General features: G+C 38.8%; 1 protein-coding gene across 4 annotated transcripts in view; it reads left to right on the plus strand.

Moving 5' to 3' along the window:
- The first annotated feature begins 2,466 nt into the window (after positions 1 to 2,466).
- Positions 2,467 to 19,910, plus strand: part of LOC114312969 (thioredoxin domain-containing protein 9 homolog) — a 33,250-nt gene continuing 15,806 nt past the window's right edge. For 2 of the 4 annotated variants that reach the window (XM_082902818.1, XM_028259277.2), the window contains exons 1-4: positions 2,467 to 2,626; positions 2,727 to 2,945; positions 5,051 to 5,209; positions 5,312 to 8,901. In XM_082902818.1, the coding sequence (XP_082758944.1) occupies positions 6,002 to 6,649 (648 nt within the window). In that variant the 5' untranslated portion in view covers positions 2,467 to 2,626; positions 2,727 to 2,945; positions 5,051 to 5,209; positions 5,312 to 6,001 and the 3' untranslated portion in view covers positions 6,650 to 8,901. Of the gene's footprint in view, positions 2,627 to 2,726; positions 2,993 to 5,050; positions 8,902 to 19,910 lie in introns of those variants that run through there. The other 2 variants (XM_028259266.2, XM_082902819.1) reach the window with 2 other exon arrangements.

Below are 19,910 nucleotides of genomic sequence, written 5' to 3' on the forward strand. Positions count from 1 at the left end.
CTAGTAGTAGAATAGTTTAGAGAATTCTAAAATATAATGGAATGACAAAATGATTCTAAAATATTTTAGAGTAATAATGATGATCATTGGATCAAATTGATCCTAGCCATCCATTAAGGAGATGGAAAACTATATCAAGGGAAGACCCCTCATTTATGAGGCATTTTTTTATAGTGAAGTTGTTTTAGTCTTCTCTTAAAGGACTCTGTTGTTTTGATCTTCCTCTAAAGGCTCTATATCACAAAAGACATTTCATTTTGGTTCTCTACAAATAATTAACATTCATTGCTAGGCAAATGGTATTCCCACCATTGTGCTTATATCTGCTTGTTGCATCTCTGCTTGCTTGCTTCATATTTACTATTTCTTATTCAATCTAGCCCATTTGATCGTTTGAACTATTACCGTTGAAATAATATTATCATTTAAAAATATAATCATGTAAAAATATTATTTCAAAAATAATTCAATAATATATTTTAAAAAATAATCTTTTGTAAATATTGTTGGAAATGGTTTGGAAAAATCTGGGTTTATAACAGATTTTTTTTTTTTGGGTCTATTATTTAGGTGGGACCCGAGCGTCGATTTTCACAGGTCAAAGTGGTAACGCGTTTTATGACGCGTTGTGATTCACGTGGTATATTTGATTGCTCAAAACCATTACCAAGTGAATGGGAAATTGAAGCCAAAGTATGTTCCATGGAAATAGAGTTTTAGTGGAAAATCCTTAAAAGTTTGAATAAAGCTTGTCCCACATTGATTTGGTGGGAAGTTTTGAATGGATTTATAAGGCATGGGTTTGGTACTTGGGGTGTGCCCCAAGGGGTACCCAAGTGTTTTAGAGAGGGAGGTTATGGGCAAAATGGGCTAGACCCATTGGACCCAAAAATCACCACGCGCGCGCCGCCGCCGTCTCTCCGGTCAGGTTGGCTGGGCGCGGGTGCATGGTGTGAAGTTGGATTGGGCTTGTCTGGCCAAAAACATTTGAATTTAATTTTATTTTTGGTAAAATAAAATTCAGAATTCAAATTAAACCAGAAATAATCTGGTCCGATTTTTCTGTACACCCAAACAAGGCCCTTCCCGTTTTTATCTGTTTGAATTTTGAACCAACAGATTTAAATCTATTTAAATTCAAAACCGGACATTTTTCAACCTGTCCAAACAGTGCCTATCTGTTTAAATTGAACAGGCTTGCACCTGTTTAATTCAAAACTTACAGCCACCAATCCATCTATAAATAGGGCAACCCTCATTTGATGTTTCATTCAAAAATTTCGTACTTCACCTCTGCAAATTAATTCTTCATTTTTCTTCATTTTATTTTTTGTGAGAAAGAGTATAAACACTTAGTGTGTTCATTAGGCAAACAATTTGTAGTGCTGCTATTGTTTGTAGTTAATCATTTCATCCTGGGAGATAAATGTCTGTATTCTGAAAGCATTGTGGAGATGACGAATCTGTCTTAACGACACAGTGTCAAACACTAGACTGGATCAGATAATTATTTAAAGAAATTAATCAAGTAAGTTGTTTAATTTATTATTCTGTTTTATTTGTTTATTTATTCAGATTTTAATTTTATTTTTGTAACAAAATAAAATCTGTTTTTATTTATTATTTTTTTTATTTCGAGTTTGATTTTTATAATCAAAAAAATTCTCTCATTTCCTTTATTTCTTTATATTTTAGTTGTTGTTTAGTACACAACTGAATTTAATCTATTTAAATACAGTAAAGATTGGCCAACAAATATCACGTTAGTAACCACATTAACATTAAATACATATACAATATGTCACAAAAAAATTTATATTTTTTATTTATATTTATAGTATTTTTCATTTTAAAAATTTAACCCTGGCCATCCTGTTACTGGAGTAGGTCAACCCCTCTAATTCTCAGCGCAACAGGTATATAATAAGTATGAAGATGTATCTAAGGCATATAATAAGTATAAAAATGTATCGAATTTATATATATTTCTTAAATATTAAGATGTGGATCAATATAATTTATAATTATCAAAATCTCAATGCTAGTCACATCATTATTGTTTCAAATTACATCATATCGTATATAATAGAGATGTAAATATATGAATGTGGAAAAATTATCACATAGATTTGTTCCATATCCTGCGTGGTATGCTCTTACAATTCTATTAGTTACATGATTGCTAAAATATTTTGACGTCTAACTATTCAACTATTAAAACATTTCCTATCTTAAAATAAAAAAATAAAAACTATTAAAACATTAAAGATGCTCTAAGAAATATGTTATTTGGCTAGATTTTGCAAAATTTTTTGAAATTAATATTTTGATAATAAATTATTTTTATTTAAGTAATTTTTATTAACTTATAAATAAGAAGCAAGCATAATTGCATTAGTAAACTATACCAAACATGGAATTATGGAGGAGCAGAAACATCAGAACGACGTCGTATGAGATGTTATCTAGAAGGAAGTATCACACACAATTACACGATGAGGTGACACCTCTTGCCCCGCTTTCTCTCCTCTATCCTAGTTCCGTTGGAAAGTTTTTGAATTGTTATGAGGAGAGGAGGTAGGGATCTCCACCAATCAAATCTATGGACAATTCTAAGGTTCAAGAGGTAAAAAGCTCATATCTCCCTCTCTCTATATATGTCCATAACTATCTATATGTTTGTTTGGTACATTTGTATTTTCAATTATTGAGTCTTCAATTTGCAGATCATAGAGAAGCAAGTATTGACGGTGGCCAAAGCCGTCGAAGAAAAGATCGATGATGAGATCCACACCCTAGATCGCCTCGATCTCGACGATATCCATGTCCTCAGAGAGTGCTGCCATCAACAGATAAAGAAAATGAAGGAGAAGCAGAGCCGTTGGATCGCCCTCAGCCATGGCGAGAACTCCGAGATCCCCGCCGAAAAGGACATTTTCTCCGTGGTAAAAGCCAGCAACCACGTCGTCTGCGATTTCTATCGTTAGAATTGGTTGTCTTTTCTTTTTTCAATTATGGTTTATAGGTTGATTTGATTTTAACATAAAATTACATTGTTTGGTTACTGAGAAATTCTCTCCCAAAATGATTTTCTGTGAGAAAAAGTATTCAAATGTTAACTAGGCCATCTCAAAATTGTCCTCAAATTTGAGTAAAAGGTTGAATAATGGCAGATTGGTAAATTTTGAGTAAACTCAATTTGGTATAAGTTTGGGTCAAGGAGTGGAGTGTGTTTTTTGAGTTATTTTTACCCAAATATAAATTTGATATAGGTTTGAGTCAAAGGATTGGAGATGCCTTTGCATATGCAAAGGGTGTAGGGCTATAAAACGAATCAAGTTACTTGCGTTCGGCTCCTCTTTGGCTCTTCAAAATTAACTTTCTATGTTAACAATCCAAACTTCAATACACTTTAAAACTCATCAAGTTATCGAGACAATGACTCGATAAGCTTATATGCAATGTAAAAACCCAAACTAGTTAAAGCTTGGTTCATTATCGATTTTATTGAAGCTTGTTTGAGATTTACTGATCAACAAATCAAACTTGAACACATTTTAAAATTTGTAAAGATTTCAAACTAAACATTAACAATCTAAATGTATGATTCCTTTTCAGGACCAATAAAAAAAGGTATGATTCTTTTTTTTTTAAATATAGTTAACTAGGGTTTAGGGTGTCAACAATAACATAATCTTGTTTTTTTAGCCAATGCATAATTATGATGAGCTAATAACTAAAAGATGAATTACACATCATGAGCCAATAGTTTAGAAGATTTATTTGTTTCATGAGCCAATGCATAATCTATCTTTATTCCCTAGGGCCAAGTAAAGATTATAATCCTAATTTGTCCCAAAATGAACAACTATGCTGAAGAACCCAATCCTTCTTGACAAGCACAAATTTTTTTGTCCCAATATCCCCCTTGGATTAACATAAAAATCACAATTATACTTCCAGTAACTATTCTTCTGTGCAAGTCCTGCACTTGAAAGTTTAGAATGAACTATATTGGCCTTTGAATACAGTTTCCTCCATTCTCTTTCATTATTTGCCGAAAATCTGATGGGTTGCATATGGTTAGAAGGACCCACCTATATAAGTATGTATGAAATGAAGGAATGGGACCTAGAGAGATAAGTTTTCCACCACCTATTTGTTACATTTGTTATCATGGACTGCCTTTGTATATGCCAAGATAAGGAGTATACACCTTGTAGTTGAACTAGTTTCAAATACATGCACTTGCTCCTGACAAAGAGGCAAATTCAACATTTGCATGAGATTCATTATATTATTATAAATATATTGCATATACACAATATATATATATATATATATATTCAAAATGATGTACTGTTTTTATTTTTTTATCCACCATTACAAATTACAATATATTTTCATTGTTCTCATTCACTGTGGATGGTTTTTTTTGTACTGTTCTAATTTCATTGAAGTGATTGTTTTGTTGAAATTATTTGTGGCTCATTTCTGGGAATAAACAAAATTGAGCTAGATATGTGGTCATCACAGAGGGAAGGCCATGCATCATGGGTTTCAAACTACAACCTTGCAATGTTGGAAGTCTTGTGCGTTAAGACTGCCCTTTTTATATACGGTGATCATAACAAAAACTACAAACTCCATACCAGTTTTAAAATTATTAATTATGGGGGTAGCTGATCATTGCATGTCATTTAAGTTTGCTGAGGTGTGCTTATGTGTTGCTTGTCTGTTGAAGTGTTAGGTATTTAACTGTAATGCATTTTATAGAGTTCTTGGCAGAGGAAAGAATGTTGTCTAAATCAAATTTTGATGTGTTGGATAAACAGTCTTTGTTAAACAATTCTTCACAATTGAATGCACAACTATTTGAGTATTTGACCACACTTCATTATAAGATTGTGCACCATCTTAATGTTTCCCCTCCTCCCCCCCAATCTCTTAAAAATTGTGGGTATGGTTGACTGATTTATGGGTTATTTGAAAGTAGTGTGTAGATTTCCAACTTGTAAAGAAAACACTAATGCTTCTGGTTTAATTGCAGGTGATGGACAAGCACTTGAGTATATTGTCAAAGCAGCACATAGAGACACGTTTCGTGAAAATACATGCTGAGAAAAGTCCATTCTTGGCTGAGAAGCTCAAGATTGTTGTCCCTCCAACCCTTGCCCTTATAAAGAGTGCCAAAGTGGACGATTACGTGGTATGTCCAAAGGAAGGTTACACAAATCATTAATAAAATCAATTTAGAAAATAAAATTGATGTTTTGTTTAAGTTACAATCCTCTACTGAATCCTGGAATAGGGGTTGGCTAAAGCTCAAGTTATCTTTTATGAGGGCGAATCATCTCTAAATCCATCAAAGTCCAGTGCAAAATCCAGGAGCGTTAGACAAAACTCAAATTCGCACTCTTCAAATTCAGATTCTTAGTAATATTACATAGATTGCCTCTTGTTGTAATTCTCTTTGCTTTTTGGTGCGAAGAGTCGCTATGAGGCTTGACGTCATCATCCTATCTTATATTTAGAGAACTTGAAAGAGTGTTGTTAGAATTTACCATCACCTACCACCACTACCACCTCACCTACTCCACTAAACTAAACCCACTACACCACTACCACCTCACCTACTCCACTAAACCTAACATACTACACCACTATCACCATCCACTACACACCATCCACTACACCTACATCTATATAAGGAACCATTTGTAATAGACAGAATATGTATCAATAGATCAATCAATATCAATCAATAATACAGTATTTTTTACATGGTATCAGAGCTATAAGATTTAGACCTATATATTGTTTTCCCCCCGGCGGGCAGCCGGCCGGCAACCTTGCCTTCGCTGCCCGTTGGAGTTTTTCTATACATACCTTCTCTCTCTCATCTAAGCTAGGGTTTTTCACGATGATGCAACCAGCAACGAGCGTAGTTCAGCCACACCAGCAGAACCACCTTCAATACTAACAACAACAACAGTCATGGATGATTAAGCAGCAGATGTATTACCACCAGCAACAGTCATCGAACCAATTTCCGACTATGGAGCCGCCGGAAAACACCGCCGGAGCAATCGAATCAGCCGAGAAAATCATCCTCCGGTGGGACTCCACGGTGTTGGAGGAAGCCAGAGAGCGTATGATCTTCGATTCCGATCGTCAAGAGATCGATCGATACTTGCAAGCCGTTGATGAGATTCAACGATCGATGGAATCGGTGACTGTGACCGATGATCAGAACAAGGTCAATGGTGCGATGCAGATCGCCATGGCTAGGCTCGAGGACGAGTTTCGTAATATCCTGATTTCACATACTGGACCTGTTGAAGCCGAATCGTTAGTCGAATCGGTTCGATCTACTCCGAGAACTGATAGCACTGGAGTTGATTTTCCAGAAGAAGATTACTCGTTTGCAGATTCGGTGGTAAGCAAGGAAGTTGAAGTGGAGTTTCATGTTGGAGAGAGTAGTAGTAGAAGTAGTAGTAGTTCCAAGTATCAGTCTACTACTAGTATTCGGGAGATCGATTTGATTCCATCGGAAGCCACCATCGGAGACTGCTGCTGTTACTGGTGGTATTGTTCTGCTGTTGAGCGAGGAAGACTCAAAGATTTTCAAGTACCTAGATTCTCTTGAGGAGAATAAAGAAGAAAAGAGCAAACAACACAGGGGGGACATAGCACACACTGTCACTCTCTCTCTCTCTAATAATCACCCCACATGCCTCAAGATATTTCACGTGGGTACTCCACCTCCATAGACACATCAAATATTTTATTCACACCCAAAATCATCATTTTCCACCGCCCCACTTTTTAAACATATTATTCTTATTATTATTATTATTATTATTCTTTTAAATATATTATTATTATTTCTTTCTTTTATTTTTTTTTATTTATTTTTTTTTAATAAAGTGACAAAAAAAAAAAAAACAATTGCCACCAATTTACAAATTTGCACAATACACTCATTTTATTCATATCGGGATCAACCCCGATCCACATTTTACACAAAAAAAAAAAAAAAAAAAAACAACAACAACAACAACAAAAATCCACAACAACAGCTTTGTTTTCTTTTCTGCAGACGGCCACCCACCGCCCTACTCTGCCGCCGGTCTCTTCTTTTTGCCTCCATCCTGGGCGGCCCTTGCCGGTGTTGCCTCCGTGTTTCCCACTCCACTGGGCATGATCACTACTCCCTGCTCCTCCACTGCAGCATATGGCGGCCCTCCAAATCGGAACATCACGGTGGCCTTCCGCTTCAGCTCCTTATTTTCTGCTTTCAGCACACTTATCTCTGCTCGCGCATCCTTATACATGCGTTGGAGCAGAGCCAGCTGGGAGTTTAACTGCTGCACCTCATTTGCCCTACTCTGCAGCCGATTCGACAAGTTTGTAACCGCAGTCATGGTTTCCACACATGACTTTAATGTATACTGATTGGCTTCCACATCCGACTGCACTGCCATTCTTTGCTCCACAGACCGCATCGGAAAGTTCAGCGGAGTAAACTCCGGGGCACTCGGTTGAGGTTCTAGTGCCACCGCTCCAGTTCTCTCTCTTGTTGACTCGTTGAGGTCGGGAAAGAGGGTGAGCAGTCCACGGGAAGACGAGGCCATTTTCTGGGCAACAAAGTGTTACAGACTATCTCTCTCAGCACAAGGAACTCTCTTTCTCAACAACACAAAGGATTTTTCAGAGGTTTCTCTCAGTTTTTCTCTGCCTCAGCCTCTGCCTTCGTCTTAGTTAAATAGCCGAGGCAGCCACGCGCATCGCGCGCCTCTTGACGCCCGACAAACTGGCACGCCTTTTCATGGCACATCTTTTGATAAAGTGGACACGCCTTTTGATGGCACGCCTTTTTATGGATTGGGCACGCCTTTTGATGGCACGCCTTTTAAAAAATTGGGCACACCTTTTGAGGGTGCGTCCTTTCAAGGGTCCGACAAGACTCTGTAAACTGTCCCGACATAGATTCTGGTTAGTTTCTACAGGGGTCCGACAAGACTCTGTAAACTGTCCCGACATAGATTCCGGTTAGTTTCTACAAGGGTCCGACAAGACTCTGTAAACTGTCCCGACATTGAGTCCGGTTAGCTCCTTCATGGGTCCGACAAGACTCTGTAAACTGTCCCGACATTGATTCCGGTTAGCTCCTTCATGGGTCCGACAAGACTCTGTAAACTGTCCCGACATTGATTCCGGTTAGTTTCTACAAGGGTCCAGCAAGACTCCGTAAACTGTCACCACAACTGTCACAACATTGTCTGCTACAACGGTCCGACATGACCCCATAAACTGTCTTCTACATCGGTCTGACACCGCCATCCAGTGTCCTCTATAACGTTATGACACCACCATCCAGTGTCTTCACCAACAGTCTGACACGACCATACAGTGTCTCCTATCCTTTTTTTTATGTATTTTCTTGTTTTGTTCCTCTCTTCAAACTCAAGTTGGTTAGTTTCTATCCTCCTTGAGTTTGCGGGGGGCTGTTAGAATTTACCATCACCTACCACCACTACCACCTCACCTACTCCACTAAACCTAACCCACTACACCACTACCACCTCACCTACTCCACTAAACCTAACCCACTACACCACTATCACCATCCACTACACACCATCCACTACACCTACATCTATATAAGGAACCATTTGTAATAGACAGAATATGTATCAATAGATCAATCAATATCAATCAATAATACAGTATTTTTTACAAGTGTTTTAGGGGCCATTGGAAGTTGGTATTATTATCAGCTTATTTTGGTTCAAAATTCAGTTGGTTATGTAAGATCCATTCTATCACCTCAAAACCATCTCTTGGATGGTTATCGCGTGTGATTGTTCCTTTCTATCAATTTGATTTTGCTTCGCATCTGGGTTACAAATTTTTGCTTTAAAGGACCTTATGCTAATTTGTCATTTCTCTCCTTTCTATGATTGCTATATTTTTTAATGCTTAAAGAATGCTAATCTCTTCCCTTTTTCTTTGAATGAGATTGAAATTTTAGTTTATTGGTGTCTAGAAATTATGGTGATTAAGGAAAACTTGGTATAAAGCCAGAAATTTTTGGTTCAATGGTGATGAGTCACTGTGGATGGTTATAGTAGGCCTCATTTTGCTCGACTTGAGCAGGCTTAGCCAGAGTCCAGCTTGGTCAGATTGGTCAATTCCCTCTACATTTTGGGTTGAGTTTGGACCCTCACTGCCAAGAAGGAAAAACATGTTCAATTAGAGGACCATCAAAATCGCCCATTTGTGGTGGATTGGTTCAGACCTTTCAGTTTTGGCTGGCCCAACTGAAAGAACACTATGTTGTATTCTCACTTTGTCAAATTTTGGTTCTTTAAGAAATTCAAATATTTTCAAAAAGGGTTGGGCTTCTTTCAATTGAGAGAGATTAGGATTGTGTAAAATTTAGCAAATCAAATGAAGAGAGAGATTAGGGTTATGTAAAAATTAACAAATTAAATGACAAGCGCTATCTTGATTTTTTAATAAATCTTAACTGATTTTGTTATTATTTTATATCTAAATAAACCTTTGATCTCCCATGCATAGCATTAGTTTTATATGCTAGTATTCCATATAAACTAAATAAATTGAGAAAATTAGATAGACCTCACAAAAGAGGGCAGTGCAGTGCTTTTGGCATTGATTCAATTTGAAGCAGTAGCTTTGGATAACAAAGATTAGTTCCTATTATCGGAGGCCGAATTTCATTCTTGTCCCTTATTCGAAGGTTTTAGACAAGTTATAAGAGAGGACTCGGATATAAAATAGGATCCCAAGATCCATCACGTGTTGTTAAAAGACTGGTTTTGGGCAAGGAATAAAAGAAAAGGATCTCAAGATCATCATGTGGTGATGAGAGACATTGTCACCCAATGGATCCCCAAGTCTAGTCTTATTCCTTGTTTAGAACCATGGTACAAGATACAAAGAAGGATCTAGATAAGAGGATCCCCTTGCCTACAATTGTTCTCTTCAGTGTGTCTCTTCCTTGTCAAGAGGCCATAACTAACACAATCAAAATGCAGCAGAGAGACTAAACCATGAAAAAAACACACACAAAAGTATGATATTATAAAAATTCAAAACACTAGAGCTTTAATAATAATAATGTATAGCAAGCACCAGAGGGAAGGAAAAACCATGTAGGGATAATACAATCCAAACAAACAAACACCTTCCTCCCTTATTTCTTACAATCTACTCCACAACAAAAGCCTAAATTAGAGCAGATCATAATATATACTAATACTAATTTTCACGACTCTTATTTTCTCCTTAATCTAAACTACAAACAATCAAATTAAACTACCATTAAAAAAACATCTAGCAACAACATAACTATATAAAAGTCCTAGCCAAAAAAGGAAAGTGTAGATAGAGCATATATATGCAAATCCACACTATGTTGTGTCTCCCTTTTAGATGGAAAGACATGTTGCTGCTTGGTGCGTCGAGTCACTGTCAACACCCTCTTGCCGTAGGGGTGGCTGTGTAAGAAAGGGTAATGCTTCTGAATCAAGCTAAGGATTGTTTGGCGAACACATCCCTACCTTTTCCAAGGCAAGAGCAAGAAGTGAAAACAATTTATCAAATCAAAACATTATAGAAAAAAAAAAGAAAAAAAAAAAGAAAGAAAGAAAGGATCAAACTCAATCCAATTTTGGATAAAAAAAAGTTCCCCGAGTACATAGTGTTAGCTTCACAAATGAAGAAGAAGAGGAAGAAGAATGAACCGAGAGAGAAAAAGAAAAGCATCTGCTGTAATATTATTTCAATGATAATAGGGTTACAACTAAAGCATACGTATTTAAGCTAATAAGCATAAACATAAGTTAAAGTACTAAACTACCCTTAGATAACAATTACACTTAACACTCCCCCTCAATGTGGTACAAATATATCTCTCATGCTTAACTTCCAACAAATAGGATAGAAACCTTATAGCTAAGACCCTTAGTAAATATGACAGCCAATTGATCTTCCGACTTCATATAAGGCATACATATCAAACCCTTAGTTAGTTTCTCCTTAATAAAATGTCTGTCGATTTCAATGCGCTTAGTCCTATCATGTTGAACAAGATTGTGAGCAATACTGATAGCAGCTTTGTTGTCACAATACAACGTCACAGGTCCATCACAAATGATTCCTATATCACCCAGCAAGGATTGGAGCCATATAAGTTCACATGTACCATGTGTCATAGCTCTATATTCTACTTCTGCACTAGACCTGGACACCACTGCTTGCTTCTTACTACGCCAGGTAACCAAATTTCCCCCACAAAAGCGCAGTTACCAGAAATAGATTGTCGGTCATCTATAGAATCAGCCCAATCTGCATCCGTGAAGACCTCTAACCTCAAGTGGCAATGATTTGAGAACAGAATTGTCACGACCCAAACCCGCCCCTATGGGTTTAGCACCGTAACCGACTAGTAATCCATGATTACTGAAAGCCTGTTTAACAGTAGAACAGTAAAACAGAGTACAGGGGCTGGCGGAAGCCAAAACAGTAAATAAACAATGTCCAATGAGCTGTGACAGTCTGTATGCAAAAAGACTTTTCATACATATATACAATCAGTGCAAAAGAGTATGTACAACATTTACAATCGATCAGGACAAGGACTTAATCCCTATTAAAACAGTACAATAACAGTCTATATAGTCTATACAAAAACAGAACAGAAAAGGGAAAAACTAAAACACCCCATAGCCTTAGCTTGAAACAGGCTCGGAACCTCGCAGTGAGGCACATAGGTTGGCTTGACAAAACTGGAGTTTACCCCGTGTCACGACCCAAACCCGGCCCTATGGGTTTAGCACCGTAACCGGCCAGTAATCCGAGATTACCGAAGGCCTGCTGAACAGTAATACAGTGAAACAGAGTACAGGGCCTGGCGGAAGCCAATACAGTAAATAAATAGTGTCCATTGAGCTGTGACAGTCTGTATGCAAAAAGGCTTTTCATACATTATACAAAAGCAGTACATAACAGTATACACAATATTCACATCCACTTAACTAGGGACTCAACCCCACATAACAGTACAGAAAACATTCCGTCTGTACAACACAGTATACAAAATTAACAGTCACACAGTACAGGGACCTAATCCCTGTATAACAGTACAGTAAACAGTCAGTCTATACAAAACAGTGAAACAGTACAAAAAGGGGGAAATTCTAAAACACCCCTAAGCCTTAACAGTAGGCTCGGAACCTCGCAGTGAGGCACAAAGGCTGGCTTGACAAAACTGGAGTAACCCTGACGCCTCTAGCTGCGGTCTGGTGCCTGCACACCTACATATATATATGAGCAGTGAGCTAAAGCCCAGTGAATAACATAAAGCGTAAAGGGGTTTAGAATGAATGTCCTTACAGTAATGAAAACAGTTCATTTCAATCAGTAATTCAGTTGCTCAGTACAGTAAACAGTCATATGTGGTACATCCATTAGCATAACAGTAACAGTAGGTCTTAAAAGACCGAACAGTAATGATGGCCATCAGTCAGTAAACAGTAGTGGTTCCACAAGGAAACCGACAGAGATCTCTGTGACAGTAACAGTAACAGTAAACCGTAGATACTAAGGATGCCACAGTACAGTTCAGAAATAAAGGACATACATTCATTCAGTAAATAATACCAGTTCAGTAAACAGTTCAGTTCAGTATTCAGAAGATAATCAGTTGAACATATCTTTACACAATTGTTACTCACAGAGTTCTGGGCTACAGTATGCTAGAGCGTGTCTCCCCAGTTGCCAACCCTACACAGTTTACAGGTTGAACACACACTAAGCTACACAGTTGGGAAATAACATAACTAAATCCCTAATTTGCCTTGGTGTGTTCTACAATGATATCCTCATCTAAATGTCTTAAACTAGGCCTAAGAATGCCTAGGATGGGATGAGGATGCAAAAATACACTTAGAAAACATTTCGCAAAGTTTGCTGAAAATAGGAGCCTCGCTCGAGCGAGACTTTCTACGCTCGAGCGTAAGTCCAAAATCAAAGGCTTCGCTCGAGCGAGGAATCCTTCGCTCGAGCGGTCTGCAAAACAGTAAAAGTACTGGATGCTGAAATTTTACGCGCGATGGTCGCTCGATGGTCGCTCGAGCGGAGCCCTGGACAAAGGTGCTCGCTCGAGCGGGGAATCCTTCGCTCGAGCGAGGAAGCCAAATCTGGAATTTCCAGATTTGCCTCCCAAGCTCAAACCAAGCATTCAACCACTCCAAACTCGACCTCTTGGTCCCAAATTCTGGAAAACATCATTAAATTCAATGTATAACAAGTTTCAAAGCTCAATTCATGAATTCAAGCCCCAAAGGTGAGTCAATTAAAACCATATTCAAACCCATTTTCAAGAACAATCATTCAAACATGCATGAATGAGTTTTAAACCAAATTGAAGCTCCAAAGCTTGCTCAAATGAGCTCATTTCTTTCCAAAACCAGATGAAAACATGGTCTATAACAACAATATGAGCATGCATGTACCAATGTCCATGTAATCAACCTCAAAATGCAACAATACCAACATGCATGCAAGAAATGATCTTCAATCCATCATTTATGGACCAAATCATGACTTAACTCTACAAATTAACATGAACCATGCAAGAACTAGCTCAAACACATCAATAAAGGTTGAGTTCTCTTACCTAGAGCCTCAATTACAAGTGTAGGACCACAAAGCAACAATCAACCTTCAATTCTCTAAGTTGTTTAAGCCAAATCTCAAGAACTACACAAACTCTCACTCTCTCTCTCTCTAAGTCGGCAAAGCAAGGAGAAATGGCTGATGGAAATGTGTTTTTGATACAAGGTGTAATGAGGCTCAAACATGTATGTTGAGTGGGCCACTAAGGGTGGCAATATGGTAAATAAAACAAACTCTTTAATTAGCTTATTTTATCTAATTTAATCATACCTAATCAATTTTCAGATAAATATACCATAAAATCACATTAATTATGAGGGTCACGGAACATCAATCGGTTTCTAATTCGGCCGCCGATAAGGCCTTCAATTAGTAGTTTAAACATATAAACATGAACAGATAATCAGACAATCAAACAGATAGAATGCAATTAACTAACATATACTCAGTTAATTCAGATTCCAATTTCAATCAGTCAGTTCAGTACTTTACTCAGTTCAATTATCAGTCAGTTATCAGTCATTATCAGTTCCGTTTAACAGTAACTGGTGATCAATCAGTCATTAATCAGTAATCAGTATGAGGGTTGTTACAGTCTCCCCTCCTTATAAAGAGTTTAGTCCTCTAAACTCGAGTTACCTTCATTCTGGAAGAAAACAGGATTCAGTGGAAACAGTTCAGGATATCGTTTGGCCATGTCATCTTCCCTTTCCCAAGTGGCATACACGCCACCGTGGTTTTGCCAATCAACTTTCACCAGCGGGATCTCTTTGTTCCTCAGTTTCTTGATCTGTCTGTTAACAATCTGTATAGGCCGTTCCTCGTATGTGTAGTCATCACTCAACACTACGTGGGTAGGCTCTATTACATGGAAGGGATCCCGAAGATAGTCTCTTAACATAGAAATGTGGAAAACATTATGCATGTGTTCCATTTCAGGAGGGAGCGCAACTTGATACGCCACCGGATTAATTTTCTCAATAATCTCATAAGGTCCGACGTATCTCGGTGCTAACTTGCCTTTGACTCCAAAACGAGTCTGGCCTTTCATTGGCGTCACTTTCACAAAAACGTGATCACCCACTTCATACTCTCTGTCCCGTCTTCTGACATCTGCATAACTTTTCTGTCTACTCTGTGCAGTTTTCAATCTTTGCTGTATCAGTTTCACTTTTTCAGTTGTTTCATATACAATCTCGGGCCCAAGCAAAGGCCCATCTCCAACTTCTGCCCAGCAGATTGGAGATCTACATTTTCTGCCATACAATGCCTCAAAAGGCGCCATACCAATACTCGAATGGTAGCTGTTGTTGTAGGCGAATTCAGCTAATGGCAGATGACTTTCCCAGTTTCCCTGAAAATCAAGGACACACATTCTCAATAAATCCTCCAGAGTTTGGATGGTCCTTTCTGATTGGCCATCTGTCTGAGGATGATAGGCACTACTCAGTCTCAGTTCAGTACCCAATGCAGTCTGTAGGCTTTGCCAAAACCTCGATGTAAACTTCGAATCCCTGTCAGAAACAATAGACACAGGCACTCCATGCAGTCTAACGATTTCATCAATATAGATAACAGCCAATTTGTCCGCATTATAAATCGTCTTGACAGGTAAGAAGTGAGCAGATTTGGTTAGTCTATCAACAATAACCCAAATTGAATCCATACCTTTTCTGGAGCGAGGTAATCCCACAATGAAATCCATCGTGATATACTCCCATTCCCACTCTGGTATGGGTAGGGGTTGCAATAATCCGGCAGGTCGCTGATGTTCAGCTTTGACCCGTTGGCAATGAAGACATTTGGATACAAAATCAGCAATTTCTTTCTTCATTCCCGGCCACCAGAAATTCTGTTTCAGATCTTGGTACATTTTCGTATTCCCCGGATGGATAGACAATTTCGAATTGTGGCCCTCTTGCAGAACTCTTCTTTTCAGTTCAGTGTCATTCGGTACACACAGTCTTTCATGAAATTTCAGTACATTGTTCTCAAATTTGAATCCCGATCTCGGTTTGGATTCTATTTCTTCGATGATCTTCTTCAAGAAATCGTCCAGTTGCTGTTTCTCTTTAATTTCCTCAATCAGTGCCGGTTGAGCAGAAATAGCAGCTAAGGTTCCACCTTGTTCCCGTAAAACAATTTCAATTTCAGATTTTTCAAGGTCACAAAGCAACTCTTTCTGTCCTGTAAGCAAACATGCTAAGTTTCCAATCGATTTCCGGCTCAATGCATCGGCAACGGTATTGGCTTTTCCTGGGTGGTACAAGATCTGTAGGTCGTAATCCTTTATTAGTTCTAGCCATCTCCGCTGTCTCATATTCAGTTCTTTCTGTGTGAAGAAATACTTCAAGCTCTTGTGGTCGGTATACACTTCACATGTCACCCCATACAGATAGTGACGCCAGATTTTCAGTGCAAATACTACTGCAGCAAGTTCCAGATCATGGGTTGGGTAGTTCTTTTCATGTGGTCTCAGTTGTCGGGAAGCATAAGCTATAACCTTCCCATTCTGCATTAAAACACATCCCAAACCCTTATGAGAAGCATCACTAAATACGGTATAACCATCCGTACCTGAGGGTAAAGTCAAAACTGGTGCAGTCACAAGTCGAGTTTTCAACTCCTGGAAAGCAGATTCTCTTTGGTCGGTCCAGTCAAATGATGTCCCCTTTTGAGTTAACTGAGTCAATGGTAGGGCAATTTTGGAGAAATCTTTGACAAATCTTCTGTAATATCCAGCCAATCCCAAAAAGCTTCGGACTTCAGTCACATTTGTTGGTCTAGGCCAGTTCACCACAGCTTCAATTTTCTGCGGATCAACAGAAATTCCATCTTTGCTAACAACATGCCCCAAAAACATAACATGGTCAAGCCAAAATTCACATTTAGACAGTTTAGCATACAGTTTCTGTTCCCTTAAGGTTTGTAGGGCAAGTCTCAGATGATGTTCATGCTGTTCTATACTTTTGGAGTAAATCAATATGTCATCGATAAATACAACAATAAAGTCATCAAGGTATGGTTTAAAAACTCTGTTCATGAGGTCCATAAAAGCAGCTGGTGCGTTCGTGACTCCAAAAGGCATAACTAGAAATTCATAATGTCCATACCTTGTTCTAAAAGCAGTTTTATCAATGTCTTCCGGTTTAACCTTCAGTTGATGATACCCCGATCTGAGATCAATCTTAGAAAACACTTGTGCACCCTGTAACTGATCAAATAAATCATCAATGCGTGGCAAAGGGTATTTGTTCTTTACAGTTACCTTATTCAGTTCACGGTAGTCAATGCACAGTCTCAGTGAGCCATCTTTCTTCTTGACAAACAAAACAGGAGCACCCCATGGCGAAGTGCTAGGTCTGATGAACTTTTTATCTAACAGTTCTTGCAATTGCACCTTCAGTTCCTTCAGTTCAGTTGGAGCCATTCTGTAAGGAGCTTTAGAAACTGGTTGTGTTCCGGGAATCACATCAACGGTAAATTCAATCTCCCTATCAGTCAAATCTCCTGGAAGATTATCTGGAAAAACATCTGGAAATTCCCTGACTATAGGAATACAATTCACATCAGTTTTAACACTATCATCAGTAGACACAGTCAGTACAGAACACAGATATCCTTTACACCCTTTCTAATTAATTTAACAGCTTTCACTGACGAAATCAAATACGGAGGAGGTACTACTCCACTCCCATTAAACACAAATTCAGGCAAACCAGGTGGACGGAAAACAACTTGCTTGGTCACACAGTCAATAGTGGCATGATATTTTTGTAACCAATCCATCCCCAATATTACGTCAAAATGATCAATGTTCAATGGCAGTAAATCAATAAACAGATGCATATCCCCAACAATAATTTCACATGCGGGGTACATATAAGCACATGTCATGGATCCCCCTACGGGTGATGATACGGCTAACAGATAGTTCATGGGTTCTAAGGGTCTATCCAATTTCCGTGAAAAAGCATATGATACATAAGAATGCGTAGACCCCGAATCAATCAGTACATATGCATTTTGAGTACAGATAGAGAGAATACCTGACACAACGGTCTCGGTATTCTGCACATCTCCCGGTACTAGTGCGAACACTCGGCCTTGCCTCATAGGCTCTTTCCCGGTAGCTTTAGGGTTAGGCTTTGGTGGAGCATTTGACACTGCTGCGCTTGGTGCAGCTTTACCACTGGCTTGTGGAGCAGAGGGGCAGTCTTTAACCATGTGGCCCACCTTGCCACACCTGTAACAGGCTCCAGATATTCTGTAGCAAACCCCTTTGTGCTTCTTGCCACATTCAGAACAGGGTGGTATGAAACCACTCCCTTGGCTGGGGCTAGTTGTCAACCCCGTATTCTGTTTCTTGTTGGCTGGGTTGTGCTTGCCTTTCTTAAATTTGAAACTCTGCCTTTTTCCATGCCATTCAGTCGTTGGTGTTTCAGATTGTTTCACTGCTGCAATGTTCGACTCGGCCATCAATGCCCGGTCGAGAACACCCACAAAAGTCGGTAATTTCAAAACATTTATCCGGTCAAGTATTGCCACATTAAGGCCACCTTCAAATTTTCTGGCCTTCTTATATTCAGTATCCACCATGTGCGGTGCATAACGGGCAAGTTCAGTAAATTTGGTTTCATATTCTGCAACGGACATTGTGCCCTGCTTCAGCTGTTCAAATTCGGTCACTTTTCTATCCCTGACACACTGAGGGAAGTACTTTTCAAAGAAGGACTCCTTGAACTGAGCCCAAGTCATAACAATGTTTGTTTCACGGATTAACATCCACCACCTTCTAGCCTCTTCTTGTAGGGTGAAGGTAGCTAACAGTACTTTGTTCGCTTCTGAGCACGGAAACACTTCAAATAATTTCTCTGTTTCCAGAACCCAAGCTTCAGCTTTTAACGGTTCAAGGCCTCCCTGAAAGGATGGCGGTTTCATCTTGCTGAATTTATGGGTGAGAGCAATAATATCCCCATCATCCACATTAACATTAGGTTCCGGCTGTACCGGAGGAGGAGGAGGTGGGGGCGGTTGGTTCTGTTGTTGTTCAAGTCTAGCAGTTATCAGTTCTATCATTCTTTCCATTCTTTCCATTCTTGCCTCAGTAGATGAGGACTCAGGTTCATTTGCATTGTCCATTTCACTATAAGCAGTTGTAACGGTTTTAAACATAAGCAGTCATTTGTTTCACAGTTTAACACATTAACAGATATTCAGTCATAACATAACCACACACTTATCATGCTCATGAGATGCCCTAATCACTTTTCTAGGACACCCTATAGCTCATTTGGACACGTGTGTGCGGTATAACTCGTGGTAAGTATCGCTCTGATACCACTCTGTCACGACCCAAACCCGGCCCTATGGGTTTAGCACCGTAACCGGCCAGTAATCCGAGATTACCGAAGGCCTGCTGAACAGTAATACAGTGAAACAGAGTACAGGGCCTGGCGGAAGCCAATACAGTAAATAAATAGTGTCCATTGAGCTGTGACAGTCTGTATGCAAAAAGGCTTTTCATACATTATACAAAAGCAGTACATAACAGTATACACAATATTCACATCCACTTAACTAGGGACTCAACCCCACATAACAGTACAGAAAACATTCCGTCTGTACAACACAGTATACAAAATTAACAGTCACACAGTACAGGGACCTAATCCCTGTATAACAGTACAGTAAACAGTCAGTCTATACAAAACAGTGAAACAGTACAAAAAGGGGGAAATTCTAAAACACCCCTAAGCCTTAACAGTAGGCTCGGAACCTCGCAGTGAGGCACAAAGGCTGGCTTGACAAAACTGGAGTAACCCTGACGCCTCTAGCTGCGGTCTGGTGCCTGCACACCTACATATATATATGAGCAGTGAGCTAAAGCCCAGTGAATAACATAAAGCGTAAAGGGGTTTAGAATGAATGTCCTTACAGTAATGAAAACAGTTCATTTCAATCAGTAATTCAGTTGCTCAGTACAGTAAACAGTCATATGTGGTACATCCATTAGCATAACAGTAACAGTAGGTCTTAAAAGACCGAACAGTAATGATGGCCATCAGTCAGTAAACAGTAGTGGTTCCACAAGGAAACCGACAGAGATCTCTGTGACAGTAACAGTAACAGTAAACCGTAGATACTAAGGATGCCACAGTACAGTTCAGAAATAAAGGACATACATTCATTCAGTAAAT

This window comes from Camellia sinensis, chromosome 13, assembly GCF_055761805.1.
Source record: "Camellia sinensis isolate YWXY chromosome 13, ASM5576180v1, whole genome shotgun sequence".
Classification (NCBI taxonomy): domain Eukaryota; kingdom Viridiplantae; phylum Streptophyta; class Magnoliopsida; order Ericales; family Theaceae; genus Camellia; species Camellia sinensis.